Source organism: Ursus americanus, chromosome 19 (assembly GCF_024610735.1).
Source record: "Ursus americanus isolate L20-20 chromosome 19, mUrsAme1.1.p, whole genome shotgun sequence".
NCBI lineage: Eukaryota > Metazoa > Chordata > Mammalia > Carnivora > Ursidae > Ursus > Ursus americanus.
In genome coordinates, this window is record NC_142145.1 from 26273617 (window position 1) to 26292202 (window position 18586).

At 51.5% G+C, this 18586-nt stretch overlaps 1 protein-coding gene across 2 annotated transcripts in view; it reads left to right on the forward strand.

The window, feature by feature from the left end:
• The window catches only part of LOXHD1 (lipoxygenase homology PLAT domains 1), a 162930-nt gene that overhangs the window by 5367 nt on the left and 138977 nt on the right, over positions 1 to 18586 (forward strand). For both annotated transcript variants that reach the window (XM_045790004.2, XM_087869996.1), the window contains exons 2-4: positions 856 to 970; positions 7241 to 7321; positions 9193 to 9377. In XM_045790004.2, the coding sequence (XP_045645960.2) occupies positions 856 to 970; positions 7241 to 7321; positions 9193 to 9377 (381 nt within the window). The remainder of the gene's footprint in view (positions 1 to 855; positions 971 to 7240; positions 7322 to 9192; positions 9378 to 18586) is intronic.

The window sequence follows — 18586 nt, forward strand, 5'->3', positions numbered from 1 at the left end:
AATTTTCACCATGCTGCTCATTCTTCTGTGGACATTCAGTTGGAAAAGCCCCTGTGTACGTGCAAAGCCATATGGGCAACACTTCAGATCCTGGAGTTGTCCCAGGGAGGAATCCAGGGCTTGTCTACAGATCAGGCACCCCTGCGGTGTAGACTACAAAGAATTAAGGATTTGCTTATCACTAAAGGCGGGAGTTGTGCAAATGTACTGCTTCCCCTCTTCCCTCGCGCTTCCTTGATCGGGATCCTCATCAGGACCAGAGACTTCAGAAGAAAAGGCATCAACAGCAAACAGTAGAAGCTTCTAGCAACCAAAGAGAGGGGAAATCAGCGGCTCTGCCAAGAAAGGAGCCCTGAAGAAGCTCTGCATCCCTCGGCTCTGGGATGGTTCCTCCTGAGCCCGCAATAGCAGTGCTCGGGAGGTCAGGGGAGGTGAGGGCTGGCAATGCAACTGCATTCAGAGAGGGCAGAGAGGAGGGTGAGAGCAGGTGCAGGCTCTGAAGGCCATGTCTAGGCGGCATCTGGGTGCTGTGCTGGAAAGATCACAAACTAGGTGTCCAGAGGCCCTGGGCTGGGCTCCAGCGATGACGCTGGGTGGTGTGTGACCTGGGCTTTCCCCCCCTGCCTGCAGGTTCCTTACCTGTCAAATGAGCATGCAGCATTAAATGGGAAGTTTTGGTCTTACAGCAGAACTTGGTGTGGGTCTGACCCTGGCTCAGAGACTTGTGGGCTACAGTAGGGGTTTATAGAGACCTTTGTGGCTGGGTATCCCTTGCGGAGCTGGAGGGAGCTATGGCTTCTTCAAGCTCATGGAGGATTCTGGTAAGCCTGCGATCTGTCTTCTTTTCTCCTCCAGTGTACGAGGTGGTCACGGCCACGGGGGATGTTCGTGGTGCAGGGACAGATGCGAATGTCTTCATCACCCTTTTTGGAGAGAACGGGCTCTCTCCCAAGCTCCATCTCACCAGCAGGTGAGTACCAACGTGGCCTTGATGGGATTGTGGGCCATTGGTCGGGACTGACTCAGGGAGAAGACCCGTGTGTCCACAGGTGTATTAAGTGGCACAGGGCCTCTGCTAACAACAGACCATGTGTCGAACGGGTCCTTCCCAGTGATCTCCTGTCAACCTGTCTGTTGGTTTTTGTGTGAAGTAATACACTTTGAATCTCGGAATTCCCAAGAACCATATTATCTGCCCCTTGATGTGGGAGAAGACACTCAGGACCGGGAATCCTGGGTCTGGGTCCAGCTTTACCACGTAGTTGCCATGTCACTTTGGCCAAATTTCTTTGCATCCAAGGCCTTGGCTTCCTCGCCTAACATCTGGGAAAGATCATCCTTCTTTCACAAAACTCACAGGGCGGTTAAAAGGAAGAGACAAAATCACACATTCGAAGGAGCCAGGAGTTGAAAACGCTCTGCACCCAGGCTCTCCTAGGGCCCACCATCACACGACACCTGCCTGCCCGCTAACGCACGCTCGAGTCAGCCACAGGGACTCCTTGTGTGTGTACTTGTGTGTACATGTGCTCTGTGTGTGTGTTCGTGTGTATACGCCTTGTGTCCTCCGTGTCATTTGTAATCCGTTAACAGCAGGGGCTGCTGCCTCTTTGTTCTGATCCTCTCCTCCGACCACACACGTGCACACACGGATACACCCAGAGCAAAACATGGGGACGCGTTAGCAGAGTTCTAGAATTCCAGAGCTGTCTGCGGGCTGCAGCACTGGGCTCAGCGGCTGGTTTTCCTTCTGTGCGGAATGGAACCAGGATCGGTCTGTCGGTTCTGAGCCCACTGTGGCCCCATCCTTCCTTCCTCCAGAGTAGCTCAATTTATGATTGTCTTGCCCACTGAGTTTCTGAGTCAGATTTTATTTGCGCCAAGAGTTCTATAGCCAAGAAACATGTGAAAATCCACTAAATTTATTTCAACTCATTCATGGGGAAACTGAGGCCTAGAGAGGAGGGGAGGTTAGCTCTGAGTCATGGAGCTCCTAGATGGTAAAACTGGTCCTCAAACCCCAGGTGATGCGAACATTTTCCTCGAGCGCAGGCTCTGTGGCCCGGAGGGTGTGTGGGATTTTCCCCTGCAGGCCTCCCAGGCCTCCAGGCTGTGACCTCCTGGGGGTGGGGGGTAGTAGGGGAGGCCGTGGAGGGGTGGGGCCCCCAGGCCAGGACATCCCCAAACTCTGTGCTTTGCAGACTGACCCGGCCCTGCATCCCAGGTTTACCCTGAGCGTGGGTTGTGGCCTGAAGGTGGCCCCATCGAGGCCAGCGTAACACCCTACTTTCTCCATTCCCACAGAACAGGGTACCCGTCTTCTTGTACTGCTTACACTGCAGAGTGACTGGCTTGCGGAAGTCTTTCTCTCCAGTGATGTGGGCACGGTAAAGAGAAGGCATGAAATGTCCATCCTCTTTGCCATGTGACCTCCCCCGAGCGCACCATTCTAGGGAGAAGCCACTAGGCTCTGGGAAATCAGCCAGGGTGGTTCTGGAGTCCCCAGCCTGCCTCTTTTAAACAAAAAGAACCCTTTTCTCCTTTCACAATGGTTCCTCGCTGTTTTTCCTATTGTCTTGCTCTAGTACCCTCACTATTGCCCCCTCAGCGTTTTCATTTGTCAAAACAGCCGCTCAGGAAGGCCCCAGAGTCACCCTTCATAAGCCAGTAGGAAGGTTTGTCACTGAGTCCCCGTTCCCAGGAGCGTGAATTCCAGCCTTCCTCCCCAGTGCGGAAGGAAAGACTGCATCGCAGCAGAGAGAGGGACAGGGCAGGGAGGTCTCCAGGTATCACACGCCAGCCAGCATCTCCACACCAGCCCCATGGACAGAAATCAGCACCCCCTTCCTGTGACTCAGCGGGTCTCTCTGTACCTGTGTCATGCTCCGCGTTGGGCAGCAAGGGCACGGGTCTGGCCAGGACCCCGGTCGGGCTGGTCTGGAACACTCTGCAGGAGCCCAGGGGGAGCGGGTGGTTTCAGAGGTGGGGCTCATTTTGTAGCCTCTGCTGTCTGTCCTGGGAGGCTGGAGAGGGGATGTGCAGAGGGATGCCAGGTGGAGCGGACTGGGAGGGGAGGTCTGCTTCGTCCCCCCAGCCCCTCTCCCAGTTGCTTGCAAACAGCCAGAGCTCAGTAAGTGTTACACCGTCAGTGCGGCTGGAGCGGGACTTTACAGGGAAGGGCAGATGGTCTGGGCCTCGGGTAGTGAAAAAGACTCCGATGAGAGAGGGGCAGGAGGAGGGTACATTAGACCATGGGGAACAGTTTGCAGACGCTCGGAGGGAGCAAGGGGGTGGGAGAGGAGGACCAGGCTTTAGAAGGTCTTGCTTGCAAGCTGATCAGCGAAGACGCGACTTACAATGTGGCCAAGAAAGATTAATTTGGCCACTGTAAGACCCGGGGAGGTGTCTGCAGAGAGAATTGCAAAGACACAAACCTCGCCATCTAAGATGCTTTCGGTTCAAGATAGAGACCTTGGGCCTGGGCGGGGAGCACCACTTTCCAAGGAATTCCAGGCTGCTCGAGAAACCCAGATGCTGAGGGCCACAGAGGTCACCTTGCTCTGTGACATTTAGATGCAGGTGTTCCAGCCCACCCTTCACCCCCACCCCCGCCCAGGGGTCTGGCTCCCGATCTCTGATCTCACAGTGGGCTGCTGTCCCCTCCTCGCCACACTGTCTCACCCCAGAGCCAACTCCTGTGTCCACTGAAACTCAGCTCCTTTTCCTCACTTTACACACACACACATGCACGCACACACACGCACACGCACACACATTGAGGCTACAAGGTGTTCTGAGTGCATAGACTGCCCTGATACTTGGAACTAGAGCGAGCTCGCCGCACAGCAACACAAATGACTTGAAATGCGATCTTAGACTCCGCTGTCTGAAGACCAAGCCACTGCCTATCCTGGAACTTCTCCCCGCCTGCTTGGCATCTGGCTGCGCCCCCTCATCCCACCTTCCCCTCCTGCGGCTCCCACACCCTCTCTTTTCTCTCTCCCCTCTGCTCCTGCTCCATCTTCTGCCTTTTCTCCTGTGCCCCAGGACTTCACCTGTCTCCCACCTGGCCTATCAGAATGTTTCTTTCCCAATACAAAATAATTCCGCTGCAATTATTTGGTGCCTGAGGTTAACATGCTGGCTCTTCTGACCCTCACGGTCTGGTGTCTGAGTCCTCGGTACTCGCAGGGTCCTCTCTTAGGCAGCAAAGAGTGTGGCACATTCACTTCTATCCCATCGGCTGACCTCCAGCCCGACCCACACCAGTTGAATGCCAACAGCCATGGCCCCCAGAAGAAGGCGCCATGTTCTGGGTGCCCTTGCCCCTGACCCAGGACCTCCCCCAGCACTGGGTCACATGTTCAGAATATGGCAAAAGGATGGGATCTCATGCATCTTCTGGAACACAGTTCTCCTGTTGAGAATTCACCATCTGAGTGTCAGAGAACGCCTGGCATCTTAGCCCCTTAGCTCTGCCACGTTGGCGGCTAAAATGCCCTGTGTGGCCTTTGCAGGCTCTCCCGGGTGGGGCTCCCTGCTGAGCGGGTGGGCTCGGGCGCCGAGGCAGCTGTGTACTGTGTTAGCCTTCATTTGCTGAGCGACTGGCAGCCACGGGGAAGCCACGTACTCCCACGGGGAAGCCACGTACTCCCACAAGGAGATGTGGACAAGTCTGCATTTTTAATGTTTCCTTCGCCAGGGGACCCTCCGTCCTTTGGTACTTCTCTCTCGCCTCCAGTCAGTTTTCTGAAACCAACTGGTACGGCATTCTGACTTCCCAGAAGTGGGGATTTCAGCATCTGACCCGGTGGGTGGAGGCTGGGGCTTGTTTGGAATTATCCCGGCCCCTCCCTGCAAGAAGAGAGTCCGGGTAGGTCTGTCTCTGCAGTCCTTCCCTTCCTTCTACCAGGGCGGCCCCGGGCCACAGAAGGCCTTCCTCTCCTCTGCCAGGGAGACGTTGGGCCCCCTCGCATGAGGTCTGCGGACAATTGCTCCATGTCCTGTGTTACCCCAGAACACTCCACTGGGGTCCTGGGACCCTCTGCCCATCTTGGCAGACCTTTCTCTCCTGGTCTCCCTCCTTCCACCTTGCTTTTTAACATTTGTTTTCTGAATGACAGTAAAGCACCATGGTCAACTATAACGAACACACTGGGATGTCCAAGTCCACATGCCACCTGGTCAAGGGCACAGTACTTTTCTGAAGGTCAGAGGCAGCTGTCAGAGCTTCTCCAGAAGGGGCTGTGATCAGAGGCTCCCCAGGATGCCAGCTGCTTTCCTTCCAAATCGCCCCCCTCTCCCCCTGCTCATCGGCACTGGCGGCTTCCCAAATTCCAGGCCCCGCAGCAGATGAAGCCTGACGATCCTCAAACTTGTCCCCGAGGAGCCACGCCAGGCAGCTGCAGGCCGCGGGGGGCGGGGGCTGCGGAAACGGGACCGTGCTGTGTTCGTGATTACAAATCAAGACGCGCTCCCTTCGGAAAACTTAAAAGAAATATATACAGACAAGAATAAATAACCAACACTTCCTAATAGTCTTACCATCTAGACACGATGTTTTTGTGTAAATCCGTCCACCCCATTGTTTCTCAATGCAGTTGGCGTCCTGTTCCATTGGTCGTCTGTTCATACGCTCTATTTTTCATCTGCTTTTTCTCGTAAGCCTATATTGTAAGCCTGTTTCTGTTCCGTTAACTCTTTTGCAGCGGGAGGTTTTGATGGCTGCGTGGTATTCTGCCACACAGCTTCCCAGGGCCACTATTTCTTAGGTCGATGTACAGATACAGACACTCTCGTCTATTCTAAAAATGTATTTCCTTGTCTCATGTTGAAACAGAAAATACCTCTTATTCACTTCTTCCCCATTCACACAATCCCGAGGCACAGAATCGATGTTCGTGTGTTTTCCACGCCATGGCACAGCTGCGTTGACTGTAACAAAACGTGGGCTGTGGCGTTATTCACTTTTGGAGGTGCGGTTCTGACAGGTATGTGCAGCAAACCTGCAGATGGATCCTTTCACTCGAGAAAAATCCAGAAATTTCTAGCACGTTCTCCTCCTCACTGTCTGTGCCCAGACCTCAACTTTTCCTCTGACAAGGCTGCTCCGTGTACGCTTGTTGCCTGACTTCATGAGCTCTGCCGGCTTTAGGAGGCCTGAGGCCTCGTGCCTCTCGATGTGCTGGACTTCTCAGGACAGACCGTTTGCTGAAGTGGGTCTGTTTGCAGGACCATAGCTTCTGCGTCCGTAGAACCTTACAAGCCTTCTGTTGCTGAGAGTCTGAGCCTTGTTGCCTTAGAGAGAAGGCTCTTTACCTCCCTCTTTATTTGGAAACACTGTAATGGCCAATAAGTAGGTATGTGTGTTCCACGCTTTTCTTTTCCCGTGGGCTGGGTGCTGGTGCTGGGAGCCCCGGCTGGGAGCACGGGGGAAGGGCCACAGCTCTCCAGCCTGCGAGAGCTTCACTGCGGGGGCAGAAAGAGCTGTGAGCAGGCCCCATGGCAGGGTCCCAGCCCACAGAGAGGACGCAGCAGATGTCCGCACGCGATTCCGGCTTCTGCTCCCGGGGGACCCCGTGGCGAGGCTGCTCTGGCCCTCCTCGTTGAGGAACTTCTCAGGTGTCCTTGCTCTGTTCACACCGTCTGTGTGATGCTAGATATGTGTTCCCTCACTGCCCCACTTCCCTGCTTGCTGGTTTGGGTTGAGAGTTTCCTTTCTTGTTGGAATGGCAGGACCGTGGACTGCCACCCAAAGTCTGCATCCACCTGGGGCTGCCATTGCAACTCCCCCCGGCAAGAGCAAGGCGAGCGCGGAGAGGCCTGGGGGCTGCAGACCCAAGAGCACCATGGCATTCACTGTGCCTGCCTCCCTCCTCCACTGTCCCAGCCCAGAGCAGCCAGAGCCCACTGGGTCATGGCTTGGGAGATCCAGGTTCTGTTCCCAGCTCTGCTCCCAACTAGCAGTTTCCTTATTTGTAAAATGGGGCTAATATCGCCTGCCGTACTTGCCTTAGGGACACACGGCGAACATCACGGGAGAACTTGACTGTGAAAGCAAGGAGCGAATCCTAACCGACCTTGCCCTCTGTCAGCAAGGAGTCTCAGAATGGGAGTGGTTACTCAGCACTTCCCAGGACTGGGACGGTGGAGGAAGAAGGGGGATGCCAGCCCTTGGCTCTCCTCCGGGGCTCGTGAGCCGAGTGTACATCTGTGCTCACCGTGCGCACGTTTGTTGTAGGAGTGAATCTGCCTTTGAGAAAGCCAATGTCGACGTGTTCCGGGTGAGAACCAACAATGTGGGCCTCATCTACAAAATCAGGTACGAATCTGGCCCCTGACCAGGGAGGGAGAGAGACGAAGGCCAGTAGATTAGGGACTGACGTCCCTACTGAGGCTTTCTGGGCGTTGATTACTCCCTGGTGTCATTTGAGGGGTGACCGAAGGCCCAAATCTTTCCCTCCCACCCCAAGTCATGGTGCCCCCAACTTGCCCATTAGAGATTCACTTCTTTGGGTCAGACAATTTGAGATGATGTCTCACACACGGGGAACCGGCTCTGAGAGGCACCAGCACCGTGGTCAGGAGCAGATTCTGAGTCCGGGTCACTGTGGCTCAAACATCTGCCCCGCCCCTCACTAGCTGCGGGACTTCAGACAATTCCTCTCCAAGCCCCACTTCCCTCACTTGTCATAATGAGCTAGTGAGGACTCAGCAAGCTAGTGCTCAGACAGTAACTGGCACTCCGTAAGGGTTAGAGACGCCAGGTCACGTTGCAGGATGCCTCTTGACGCCCTCTGAGGGCCTTGGTGTATGTGGGGAGGGAGAACTCTACCAGCCTGACTGCCAAGGAAGAGCCTTCAACTGCCCTCCTTTCCGCCCCTCCCTCCCTACTACCCATGCCCATTCAAGTTCATGCCCATTTGTCAGGACGGCAGGGTCATCTGTGGTCTGACTGCACGCAGGCTAGGGCCTGGATAGGGGTCAAATGTTTCCCCAGTTCAGTCCTGATCTGTCTTCCTCCCACTAGAAAGTAGAGGACCATGAACCGTCTTTCCTGGGGAAATCAAGGACACAGGAGGGCCCTGGCACTGGTTGTGTGAGGGAGGGGTGTGACAAACAGGGAAGGGGAGGGTCAGGAAGAGGGTGTTGGTGTGGAGAAAGGCAACCACTATTCTGACATCCTACTGGGTGCTGGGCTGTCTGCCAGGCAGAGGCGTGCATCCTCATGTCCGTCACGTGTATTATCAGCCCGTCGGGGCTGTCCTGTCTTGAGCTGTGTTTGTCCCATCAGGGCCTGCGACCATGAGGCGTCACTGCAAAGGGCAGGGGGGAGATGCTTGGCACAAAGCGAGGCCATCCAGAGGTCAAGGTCTGGGGGAGGAACTGACATCAGAGGAACAACTGGGCCTGCCAAAGCATGAGGGGGGCTGTAAGAAGTGGGGGAAATTTGGGAGGCCAGATTTGGAAGGGTGAGGATCTACGTTGCCCGATACAGCAGCCCTTGGCCACGTGTGGCTCCTGAGCCCTTGAGGTCTGGCTCCTGAGCCCTTGAGGTCTGGCTCCTGAGTCCAAATTAAGATGCACTGTATGCACATAAATGCACCAGATTTTTGAAAACTTAGTAAAAGAAAAGAATGTCAACTATCTCATTAGTGAATTTTCACGTGTTGAAATGATAAATGGATGAAATAGAATATATTACTAAAATCAACTTTACCAGTCCCTTTGCTTCTTTTCTCATGTGGCTAATAGAAAATCCAAGCTTCCGTACATGGCTCACACATGCAGCTCATGCGGCATTTTCCTGGGGCACCACCAGTGGAGATGGCGAAGGGGGATCGTCTGGGTGGTGGGACGAAGGAGAGTATCTGGGGGGTGTCTGGGGGGGTGGGGATCAGGGAAGGAAGGGAAGCTCGAGATGGTCCTGCCACAAGCCTGGGAAGGATTTTCTGCTGGATTTTCTTTGGAAGGCGGTATTGCCTTGCCAGCGATGTAACCGTGTAACCCTCGTTCACAAGCACCTCTACCTTACACGGTATTCCCATTTTGCAGACGAGGAAATTGAGATTCGAGGGCTGAAGCCACAAAATGATGGAACCCCTCTTTGGGGTGAACATTCGGGTATTCCAGTGTGGAAGGGGTGTCATGTCTGTTCTGCCAATGACGTGGGGGTGTCCGCTTCCGCCCTAGGATCGAGCACGACAACACAGGCCTGAACGCCAGCTGGTACCTGGCTCGTGTGATCGTGACCGACATGAAGCGGCCTCACCTCCGTTACTACTTCAACTGCAACAGCTGGCTGAGCAAGGTGGAAGGTGACCGCCAGTGGTGCCGTGACCTGCTAGCCAGCTTCGACCCCATGGACATGCCCCGAGGTCAGTGCCGAGGCTGGCCCGCCTGTCCTCCCTCCCTGCCTGCACCGGCCAGTGCCTTTCTCTTGCTCTGGGCAGTCCGCTGTCCCCTTGCCACTCCTCCAGGGTCTTCCTGTCGGCTAGGGCCCGGCTGAAGCCCCAAATTCTCCACGTGGCTTGCCCATAAGCAAGCTTATGTGCTCTGGGGGCTCACGGGAAGGGGAAAAGCAAAAGGACCCGGAGGCATGATGGAGGGAGTGGGTGCAGCCCTGTGTTTTCAACAACTTGCTGATGGGTATCGGTCGAGAGTCCTCTCTGAGGTCAAAGGCAGCTTTCCCTGTCTTCCTATTTCTTCACCATTCTTCTGATGCCCAAAGGAAGGGGAGCTACAGCCAGGGCAGGCCGATGGGAATCAGAACTCACAGCTTCCAGGGCTCCATCAGGCTGTCCCCATCTCTTCCTGATTTTATGAGGAGGGAAACAATGAATTTCAAGTGCATCTCTGGCCAGAGGCCTTAAATTCAGTCATTTTAGCTCAACAGGAGGCAAGGGAAAAAATCGTGTAAAAACACACACCATATCCCATGACCTATTTTATCACACTTTTGTTCCCTAAAGTTCTGATCGCACCTCATTTTTGGACATATTTGACTTTCCAAAACGGGAGACATCACATGTACGTACCACCATCATAACACCTTGCTCACAGAGAGTCACAGGCCATCGGAGGGAAAGGCATTTGATAGCCAGGAGAAGTGACTTTGCCAGGGTCACCCAGCAAAGCAGCAGAAGGCAGACGCACTCCTTAGACTCTACCTTCCAGCACGTGCCCTGTGGTCTCCAAATTCCATCCTCTCTTGCAACCCAGCTGGGCAGAAATATACACATCCCATGTCCCACTGGGCTTCCACTCTTCTTTCTCTGTCTACCTCTGATTTCCTACCATCCAGCTGACCTTGAACTTGCCTCGTTCCTCTGTGGCCCCCATCATCATAACTTGCAACATCACTGTTTCTTTTCTTAAAAACATAGGTTATTGATCTTTCTCTCTTTAACAAAAGCCAAATTTGATCATTGTAGAGAATTTAGAAAACAGAGACACCTGCAAACATAAAAACAGAATACCTGTAATTCTATGACCTGGATAAACATCACGGGTGACATTTTTGTGCACTCATTTCTAGTTTTTTCCACGCATATATGGTTTGAAAGAATGGGCTGGTACAAAATCCTGTTTTGAGCATGTTTGTTTTTATGCCATTAAATACTATTGGACACCCCTGTTTGCAATGGCTATGTAGTGTTCTGGTGTAGGGAGGTACCATCATTGACTCACTGAACCCCTTGTTGTCTGACATTGACATTGTGTCCCCCTTTGCAATTTTGTTATTACTATAAACAACACACCTAAATCTTTACACAGACAAATGAGTCTTTCCTTAGGATAAATTCCTAAATGGAATTTATAGGTCAAATAAAATGCACAACGTTAAGACTTTTAATGGGCTTTTCCGAACTGCCCTGGAAAGGGTGCACGAGGGCACAATCCCACCAGCTGTGCAAGAGCACCGACCCCCCCCCCCCCGCCCTCAATACTTAGTTTCGTTAAATTTTCCACCTGGATAGGAAAGGGGGCTTTGCGATGTTCTCTCTTTGGTTATTGGTGAGGTTGGATATTTTTCATGCGTTTATTGGCCATTTGTATTGTGTGTGGGCGGGAAGAGGGTTGTCTGCCCATGCCCCCATGCCTATCTTTTCACTTGGGGTGAATTTTATAGATTTTTCCCAAAGACTTTAAGTATCTTTAATTCTTGATCCAGTCTCTTTACTAGGGTCAATCCTTAGCAAGTTGTCAAGCTGGCCATCTTTCTCTCTTCTCTCTTAGCTCCCCTTTTTCTTGGCTTTTTCCCACCATTTAGTTACTCATCCACCCTTTTGCTTTGGTCACATGAAAATCCAGGGTTCCTCTGTTAGAAGAGCTTCTGAGAACACCATTAAGAATGAATTAGTGTCACTCCGTGGTTCTCCAACTTTCCACAAGAATCACCCAGGGTGGTGTTCTTGCCTGGCGGGAAAGAAAAAGACACTCGCTGACGTCACGCCTGAATCAGACCACCTGGGTCCCCCTCCCTTTTATGAGCTGGAGGGTGCTGGGTTTTTAGTATCCCTGGGCTGAATTCTGGAAGAAGGAATGAAAAGGGCGTTCTTCGAATATTCAAAGGACTGTCTTGGTAAACAAAAGGTTAAACTCTCTTTGCCTTTTGCCTGGAATTATGCCGGCTTGATGTTTGGTTGCTGCAGGAGGTCTCTGATGATCAAAATGGGGAAGATAATTATTTCTTTGTCCATGCAGTTTGATAGATGAAAATACTGTAAGACATCGGATATGGGCAGTAATAGAAGGGATATTTTAAGTGTATATTTTATCCCTTCATGACCCTCCAAGGGATGGTGGATCATTAGCTGGGTAGACTTGCTCCCCTCTCCCCACCCCCAGGACCATCTCCTGAAGTTCTGGCTGATAATTAGCTGGAACCTTCTATCATTCCTGCTCTTCGGGTAGGGTAGGTGTTCTAGGCTGACCAACTGACCCTTTGACCGAGGTGATCAGCAGATAGTGGCAGGGGTGGAGGGGCTGGACTTTGATCAGGTTTCTAGATGGTTCCTCTATAAGGGATCTCATATATCATCCTTAAAGACACAGGCATGAGGGGACCTTGCCCTGCCTGTGGGTGCTGGTGAGCTGTGGAGCTTTAGGACTGTTGCCCTGGACAAGAACGTCACCCTCTCTGCATGGCACTGTGCCTGACTTTTGTCATGGAGATGATTTTGACCTCTCTAGGGTTTTCTTTAAATGTGGGGAAGTGCCCAACATATTCCTAAGCTGTTGGGGTGACGCCTGGTCAGGGCCACCCTCTTCCTTCATGGAGCCCACTCTGGCAAAGGTAGGCATGAGGAAAAACAAGGACAGGAGGTTGCAAAAGAAGGGGGTGGATGACGGCCAACTCACAGTTGTGTGGATGGAAGATCCTAGAGTCAAGTTCAGTTTCTCAGTGGTTCTCGGTTGTTGGTAAAAATCTCTGCATCTGATACTTAAGGAAACTGGGCATCAGGGCTAACCCAAACATTTCCCCTTTTGGTTTCCTCTGTGTCTGATTGCCAGGCCTTGGGGATCTGTTGCTAGGGCGTGGGGAGACAGGTTTTTGTGTTCCCTCAACCACCGGAGGTTCCCAAACCCCAGCCACTCACATTCCATCTTCAAGATTTTTGCTTTATTCAAGTACAACAACTTCCTTTATTACTTCTTCTTCAACTCACTTCTGGCAACTTATCTATTGTCTTGTAAGTTTATTTCAAAAAGAAAATTTAATTTAAAAAAGAAAACCCGTTATCATTTGCTAAATATCAGGTATACATCAGCACATATTAAGACAAATATACAATGTTAGATAACCCTCCTGTATCACCATTAGCATCCCACGTGCCGCCAGAGGCGTGCAAACTGCACGCTGGAAAACACCACCGGCCCTGATCTGGGAGGACAGGAAAGTAGAAGCGGGGAGGAGGGCAGGAGGGCTGGTAAGATATCTGGGCTCTCCTCTTCACGAGTCCTGGCTTCACTCCATCCCTACCACACCTCTGGGGGAGGCAAGGTGAAGGAGGGCGGGCAGGTGTTAATACACAGATGAGTTAAAACTGATGCTCAGAGAGGTGGTGATTCATCTAATATCAAGCAGCCGACCACAGATGGAGCTGGGACTAGAATGCGGGGCTCCTAATTCTCGGAATAGGCTTCCCGCCTGTCTCCTGGGCAGGGCAACCAGCCTGGCCCCTCCCCTAAGAGATCAGGGCCTGAGGGGTCACAGCTAGGGCTCGTGGAGGGCAAGGGGACCAGTCTCCTACGGTCACGGGGATCCCTTTCACAGCGTGCGTCCCCACCAGTTGCTTCTCCAGCCTTGGTTTGAATCCAGCCTTTCCGGAGCGGTGGACAGCTCCCCATCACCCAGCTCAACCACTCCAGTGCTAGGTGGCACTGGTCGTCAGAAAGATCTGCCGGAAATTAAACCCCAGACAGTCTCCTTGGGACTTCCTCTGCTAGCCTGTTGCAGTCCTCTGCTGACAAACACCCTGTACGTTTTCCTGTCTGCCCTTCTGCCACGTGAAGACAGGCTGCTCTTGGCCTCTCCTCTCAGGCCACGTGTCCAGCCTGCCTCTCTGAGCAGCTCTGGTTTGCCAGTGCTACCCAAGAATGCACCTCCAAGACAAGAACTCTGTGTTCCAGATGGGGGCTCCTTGACTCCATCAACCTACTTCTTTTTAAAAATTATTATTATTACAGTAAAACATACATAAAATTCACTATCTTAACCATTTTTAAATATCTAATGCAGTGGCATTAAGTAAATCCGCCATGTTGTGCGAACGTCACCACCATCCATCCCCAGAACTTCTTCATCTTCCCCAACAGAAACTCTGTCCCCATAAAATAATGACTCCCCGTTCCCATTTCCTCCAGCTCCAGGGAACCTCTGCTCTACCTTCCATCTCTATAAATTTGACTAGTTAAGGATCTTATATAAGTGGAATCATAGACTAGTTGTTCTTTTGGGACTGGCTCATTTTACTTTAGCATAATGTCTTCAAGGTTCACCCATGTGACAGCATGTGTGGGAACTTCATTTCTTTGTAGGGCTGAATAATAGTCCATTATATGCATAGACCCTGTTTTATGTATCCATGCAGCTGTTGATGGACATTGGGGTTGTTTCTATCTTTTGGCCATTGTAAATAACGCTATGAACGCTGGTGTACAAATAGCTATTCAAATTCCTGCTTCCATTTCTTTTGGGTCCAGACCCGACAGTGGAATTACTGGATCGGATAGTAATTCTATGTTTAACTTTTTGAAGAACTGCCATACTGTTTTCTACAGTAGCTGCATCGTTTTCACATTCCCACTAACAATGCACGAGGGTTCCAGTTTCTCTACATACTCGCCGATGCTTTATTTTCTGGGTTTTATGATTTTTTTTTATAATAACCGTGTTGAGTGATGTTGAACATCTCTTCTGGTGCTTTTGGGTCATTTGTACATTTTCTTTGGAGAAATATCCATTCAAGTCCTTTGCCTGTTTTAAAATTGGGTGGTTTGCTTTCGTCGTTGAATTGTAGGGGTCCCTCCAGTATGTATTTGTGGTGTGACTGATGTACAAACATTTTCTCCCATTCCTTGGGTTGCCTTTTCACTCTGTTGAAAAGAGCTGTGTTGATGCACAAAAGATTTTAATTTTTATGAAGTCTAAATTATTATTTTCTCTTTTGTTGCCTGCGCTTTTGGTGTCACATCCAAGAAATCATTGCCAAGCCCAATGTCATAAAGACTTTGCGCCATGTTTTCTTCTACGAGTGTGATACCTTTACCTCTTACATTTAGGCCATTGATCCGTTTTTAGTTAATTTTTGTATAGGGAATGAAATAAGGGTCCAATTTCGGGGAGTTTTTTTGTTTTGTTTTTTTGGGGTTTTTTTGCATGTGGAGATCCAGTTTTCCTAGCATGATTTGTTGTAAAGACTGTCCCATCCCCATTGAATGGTTTTGGCACCCTTGTCAAATATCATTTGACCATATACACAAGGGCTTATTTCTGGATTCTCTATTCTGTTCATTGACCCAAATGTCTGCTCTTAAGTCAGTATTGAACTGTTTTGGTTATTGTAGCTTTGTAGGAAGTTCAGAAGTCACGATGTGTAAGACTTCCAACTTTGTTGTTTTCTTTTAAGATTGTGTGGATATTCAGGCTCTCTTGATGTCCTGCTTCTTATAACCAATCCTGCCTTTCTATTAACCCAATACACCACAGTGACAATGCACCACGTTGACTTTGCATTCAAAGGGCTCTTCTTTCCCTGGAAGAAAAGATGAAAATGCTGTCTCCGCCCCAAGTCCTCAGTTCTTGCCCAGGACTTCAAGGCTTCTGGAGAAACAACCTGAATTCTCCTGACTCATTCCCACGTGAGTCAGCAGGAGTGGGTAGCCCATTCTTGGCTGGCTCCCCTCCATATCTTAGTTGAATGGTCCAGGAGACATCACACCTCCTGATTAATAATCTCAGACATACGTGCACCCTACTAGGGAGTTCGCAGACATCTCTATGCTCGTCTCCCTCTTAGAGTGGGTGTCAGGGGTCCTGGCACATTCTGGGGCCTGCGGAGGGCTGGCAGCCGCTCCCTCAGCTTGTCTGCATTGACTATCCCTGGGAATACAATCTTGGCTATCAAATTGCTCCAGAATTGTAGTGAATTTTCCATCCCTCCATCTGCCTCTTGGCATCCCCTCATTGCCATGGATGTCTGACTCTCTTCCTAAAGGATTTCTGTCTAGAATGGCTTCCCCTCTTGACAACCCAGAACCCAGAGAGGCACAATAGCTGCCTTGACATCTGTACAGTGAGGGCCGCTGGCCAGAGTCTCAGCACAGTCTCCTAGGCCTTGAACTGAACCTCGCCATTAGCAGCTGTCATGGATCATGCCCCTGTACCTCCCAAGCCGCTATTAAATGCTGGGTCTGGGGTAAGGATATGGTCCTGACACTCCAGTTGCTTGCAGTCCAGTGAGGACACAGACTGCCATAGTGTGAGCTACCCTCAAGGAGAGGGGAGGGCATCACATCGTTCAGAGCTCCATGTCTCAAGACATAAGAGTCTTAGGTTCAAATCCCCAAAATACTACCGTCTAGCTAGGTGACCTTTGGACAAATACTTCTGTAGTCTTGCATCTTCATATGCATATACTGTACAAATCCCCGGCGCCCCTAAGAGGTAAAGTCTATTCTTATCCCCACTTTACACCTATATCAAGGTCAAGGTGAGCATGCATAGACCACCTCCCACCTCTCCCTCTGTTTCTTAGTCCTGCACCAGCAGCTCCCATTTCTCAACTTGTTTGCTCAGATTGTGTTGGCTTCAGCGTCTGGCAGACGGTGGCTCTGAAAGCTGTTCTCTCCAGCGCTCATAAACCACATGGAAGTTTCAAGGGACCCATAGGAAACAGGTCTGAGGATGAGACATTCTCTCCCCACCTGCTCCCTGATGGTGGTGTGGAAGCCAGACTGATGACAGAAGTTTCTGGGGCTCAGGCCCTGTCCCATCAAGCCCCACAAGGACCCAAGAGCCCCAGAGTCCTGCCTGACTGATGTCTGGAAGGGTTACCCTTGCTCCCAGACTTCTGCATCAAGTCGGTTAGTGAGAAGACTGTCAACAAAACATATTTCCGGGTGAGAGGAAACATCAGAGCCAGCGCCCTTGTGTACTCCCCTTTGTCCTGTGTTTCAGTTTTCCCCATGCTTTCTAAATGCCACTGGGGGTAAAGCCCTGGCCTCTCTGGACAGCATTGCCTGCTCCCACACCTTGGGTTCTCCCCCTTCAAACTCTGGAGAAATTGAAGCCTGCGCCATCCACAGAAGTGGATTCTCAGGGGTTGCCCCAACCCAGGTGCAGTCAGGGATGTGTAGAGAACCCCATGGGCAGGGAGGAGGAACTTTTCACTGTGCTCCCTGAGATTCAGACATGATCTGGCCAATTCATGGCCAGAAGAAGGCACTGTGGCTGATGGGATTGGTTATAACCCTCAAGTGTCATAAGATGGATAAACGGCTGAAACACCCCCTATCTCAGGGACTGCTGTTGGCCTCTTTGAGTGCTAACTGCTGAATATGTGTCTCTCCGGGCTCTCCAGCCAAGCTCAGTTTTCTCTGGGGTCTCCCCACCTGGTGATTTCACTCATACCTGCCAACTTGGCCACTGGGACTTAGGGGCTTGAATGAAATTAGTAAGAAAAAGGCTCCTGCGTGTGTGTGTGTGTGTGTGTGTGTGTGTGTGTGTGTGTGTGTGTGTGTAGTGGTGGTTGGTGGTGAGTCATGTGTAGACACACCCACTTATGAAGAGCAGCAGCAGAGATGGGTAGAAAGAGCTCTACCAGGGAGTGGGGGGGCAGATAACTTGTTCTAGTCTTGCCCTTCAATAACTGGTTGCCTTAGGCAGGTTACTGGTCCCCTCTGGCCTCTTCTTCATCTTACCAGAAGGTTGGACTAGATGTTCTCTGAGGTCCTTTGTAGCATTGGCTTTCTTCTGATATTCTGCTAGCTAAATGTCTCCTTGTCTCTCTTCCCGGGCTCCAGGTCTCCCACCCCCTGAATTCACTCCCCGAACCTTGATGTTGTTACCTCTGGTGTGCCATTCCTGGGGCCCAACACTGAGATGTGATTGTGAGTACAGTGCAGAGTTGCTCAGGCTGAGACCATAGGGTTGCCCATCCCTCTGGCCCCAGGGAGGCTCAGGACACATCTCTGAGGCTGGAATGGGCCAGACCTGTTTAGGACAGACCCTGCCTGGCTTTCTCACTGCTGATATGATGTCACTTCCTGCTTTCTGGCCAAGTAATTGTCCTCATCCCAGCACCAACCCACAAACCCTCCCACCTTAAAAAGCACTGAGATGATCACGTGGCTTAAATTAGTACTGAGCCCACACCACATCACTTGGGGGAAGTTCTGCCAACTTGGCAATGAGACAGGCCTCCGAAGCCAAGAGCTGAGTTCCAGCTGGCCTGGGGGCTGTTCACACCCCAGGGCTGTCAGAAAGCAGGCACAACAGCTCATCGATGTTTCAGACCCAGTCCTTGCCGGCCGCAGAGGATGCCCTTGCTTTCAGAAGGGCTGGGTGTGAAGTGGGTCCTGCCCCTCCCCTTCTCCCAGCTGCGCCTGAACCCTAGGCTTCCATTGGGACAACCCGTTCCCTAAGGAGCATTTATCTTCTTTGGTGGGTTACTAGTAAATATGGCTGCAGCCAGTATTGTGCTATGCCCCAAAGAGACCGAGGGGCTGCTTGCGGAAGTAGCATCCGGCTTGGGCAGGTGGGCCAGGGGCATGTAGGTAGTTGGGAGGGGCCGATGACCTTTTCGTCCTAGTCTGGCTTCCGCCCCCTCCCTCCCCTCTTCTCTGCCTTCCTCCCTCCTTCCTTTCTTTTTTTTTTTTCTCCTACTCCTCCTCCCCCTCCTTTCTCCTCTCCCTCCCCTCCCCCTCCCCTTCTTCTTCTCCTTCTCCTCCTCCTTCTTCTTCTTCCTGCAGCAAATGGGACAGCTAACGCTGGGCCGAAAGCTGCCCAGAGGCCAGGAAACAGGTAGAAATGGGATTGTGTTTGTCCAGCATAATCACTGTTTCCACTCCCAGTGATTTC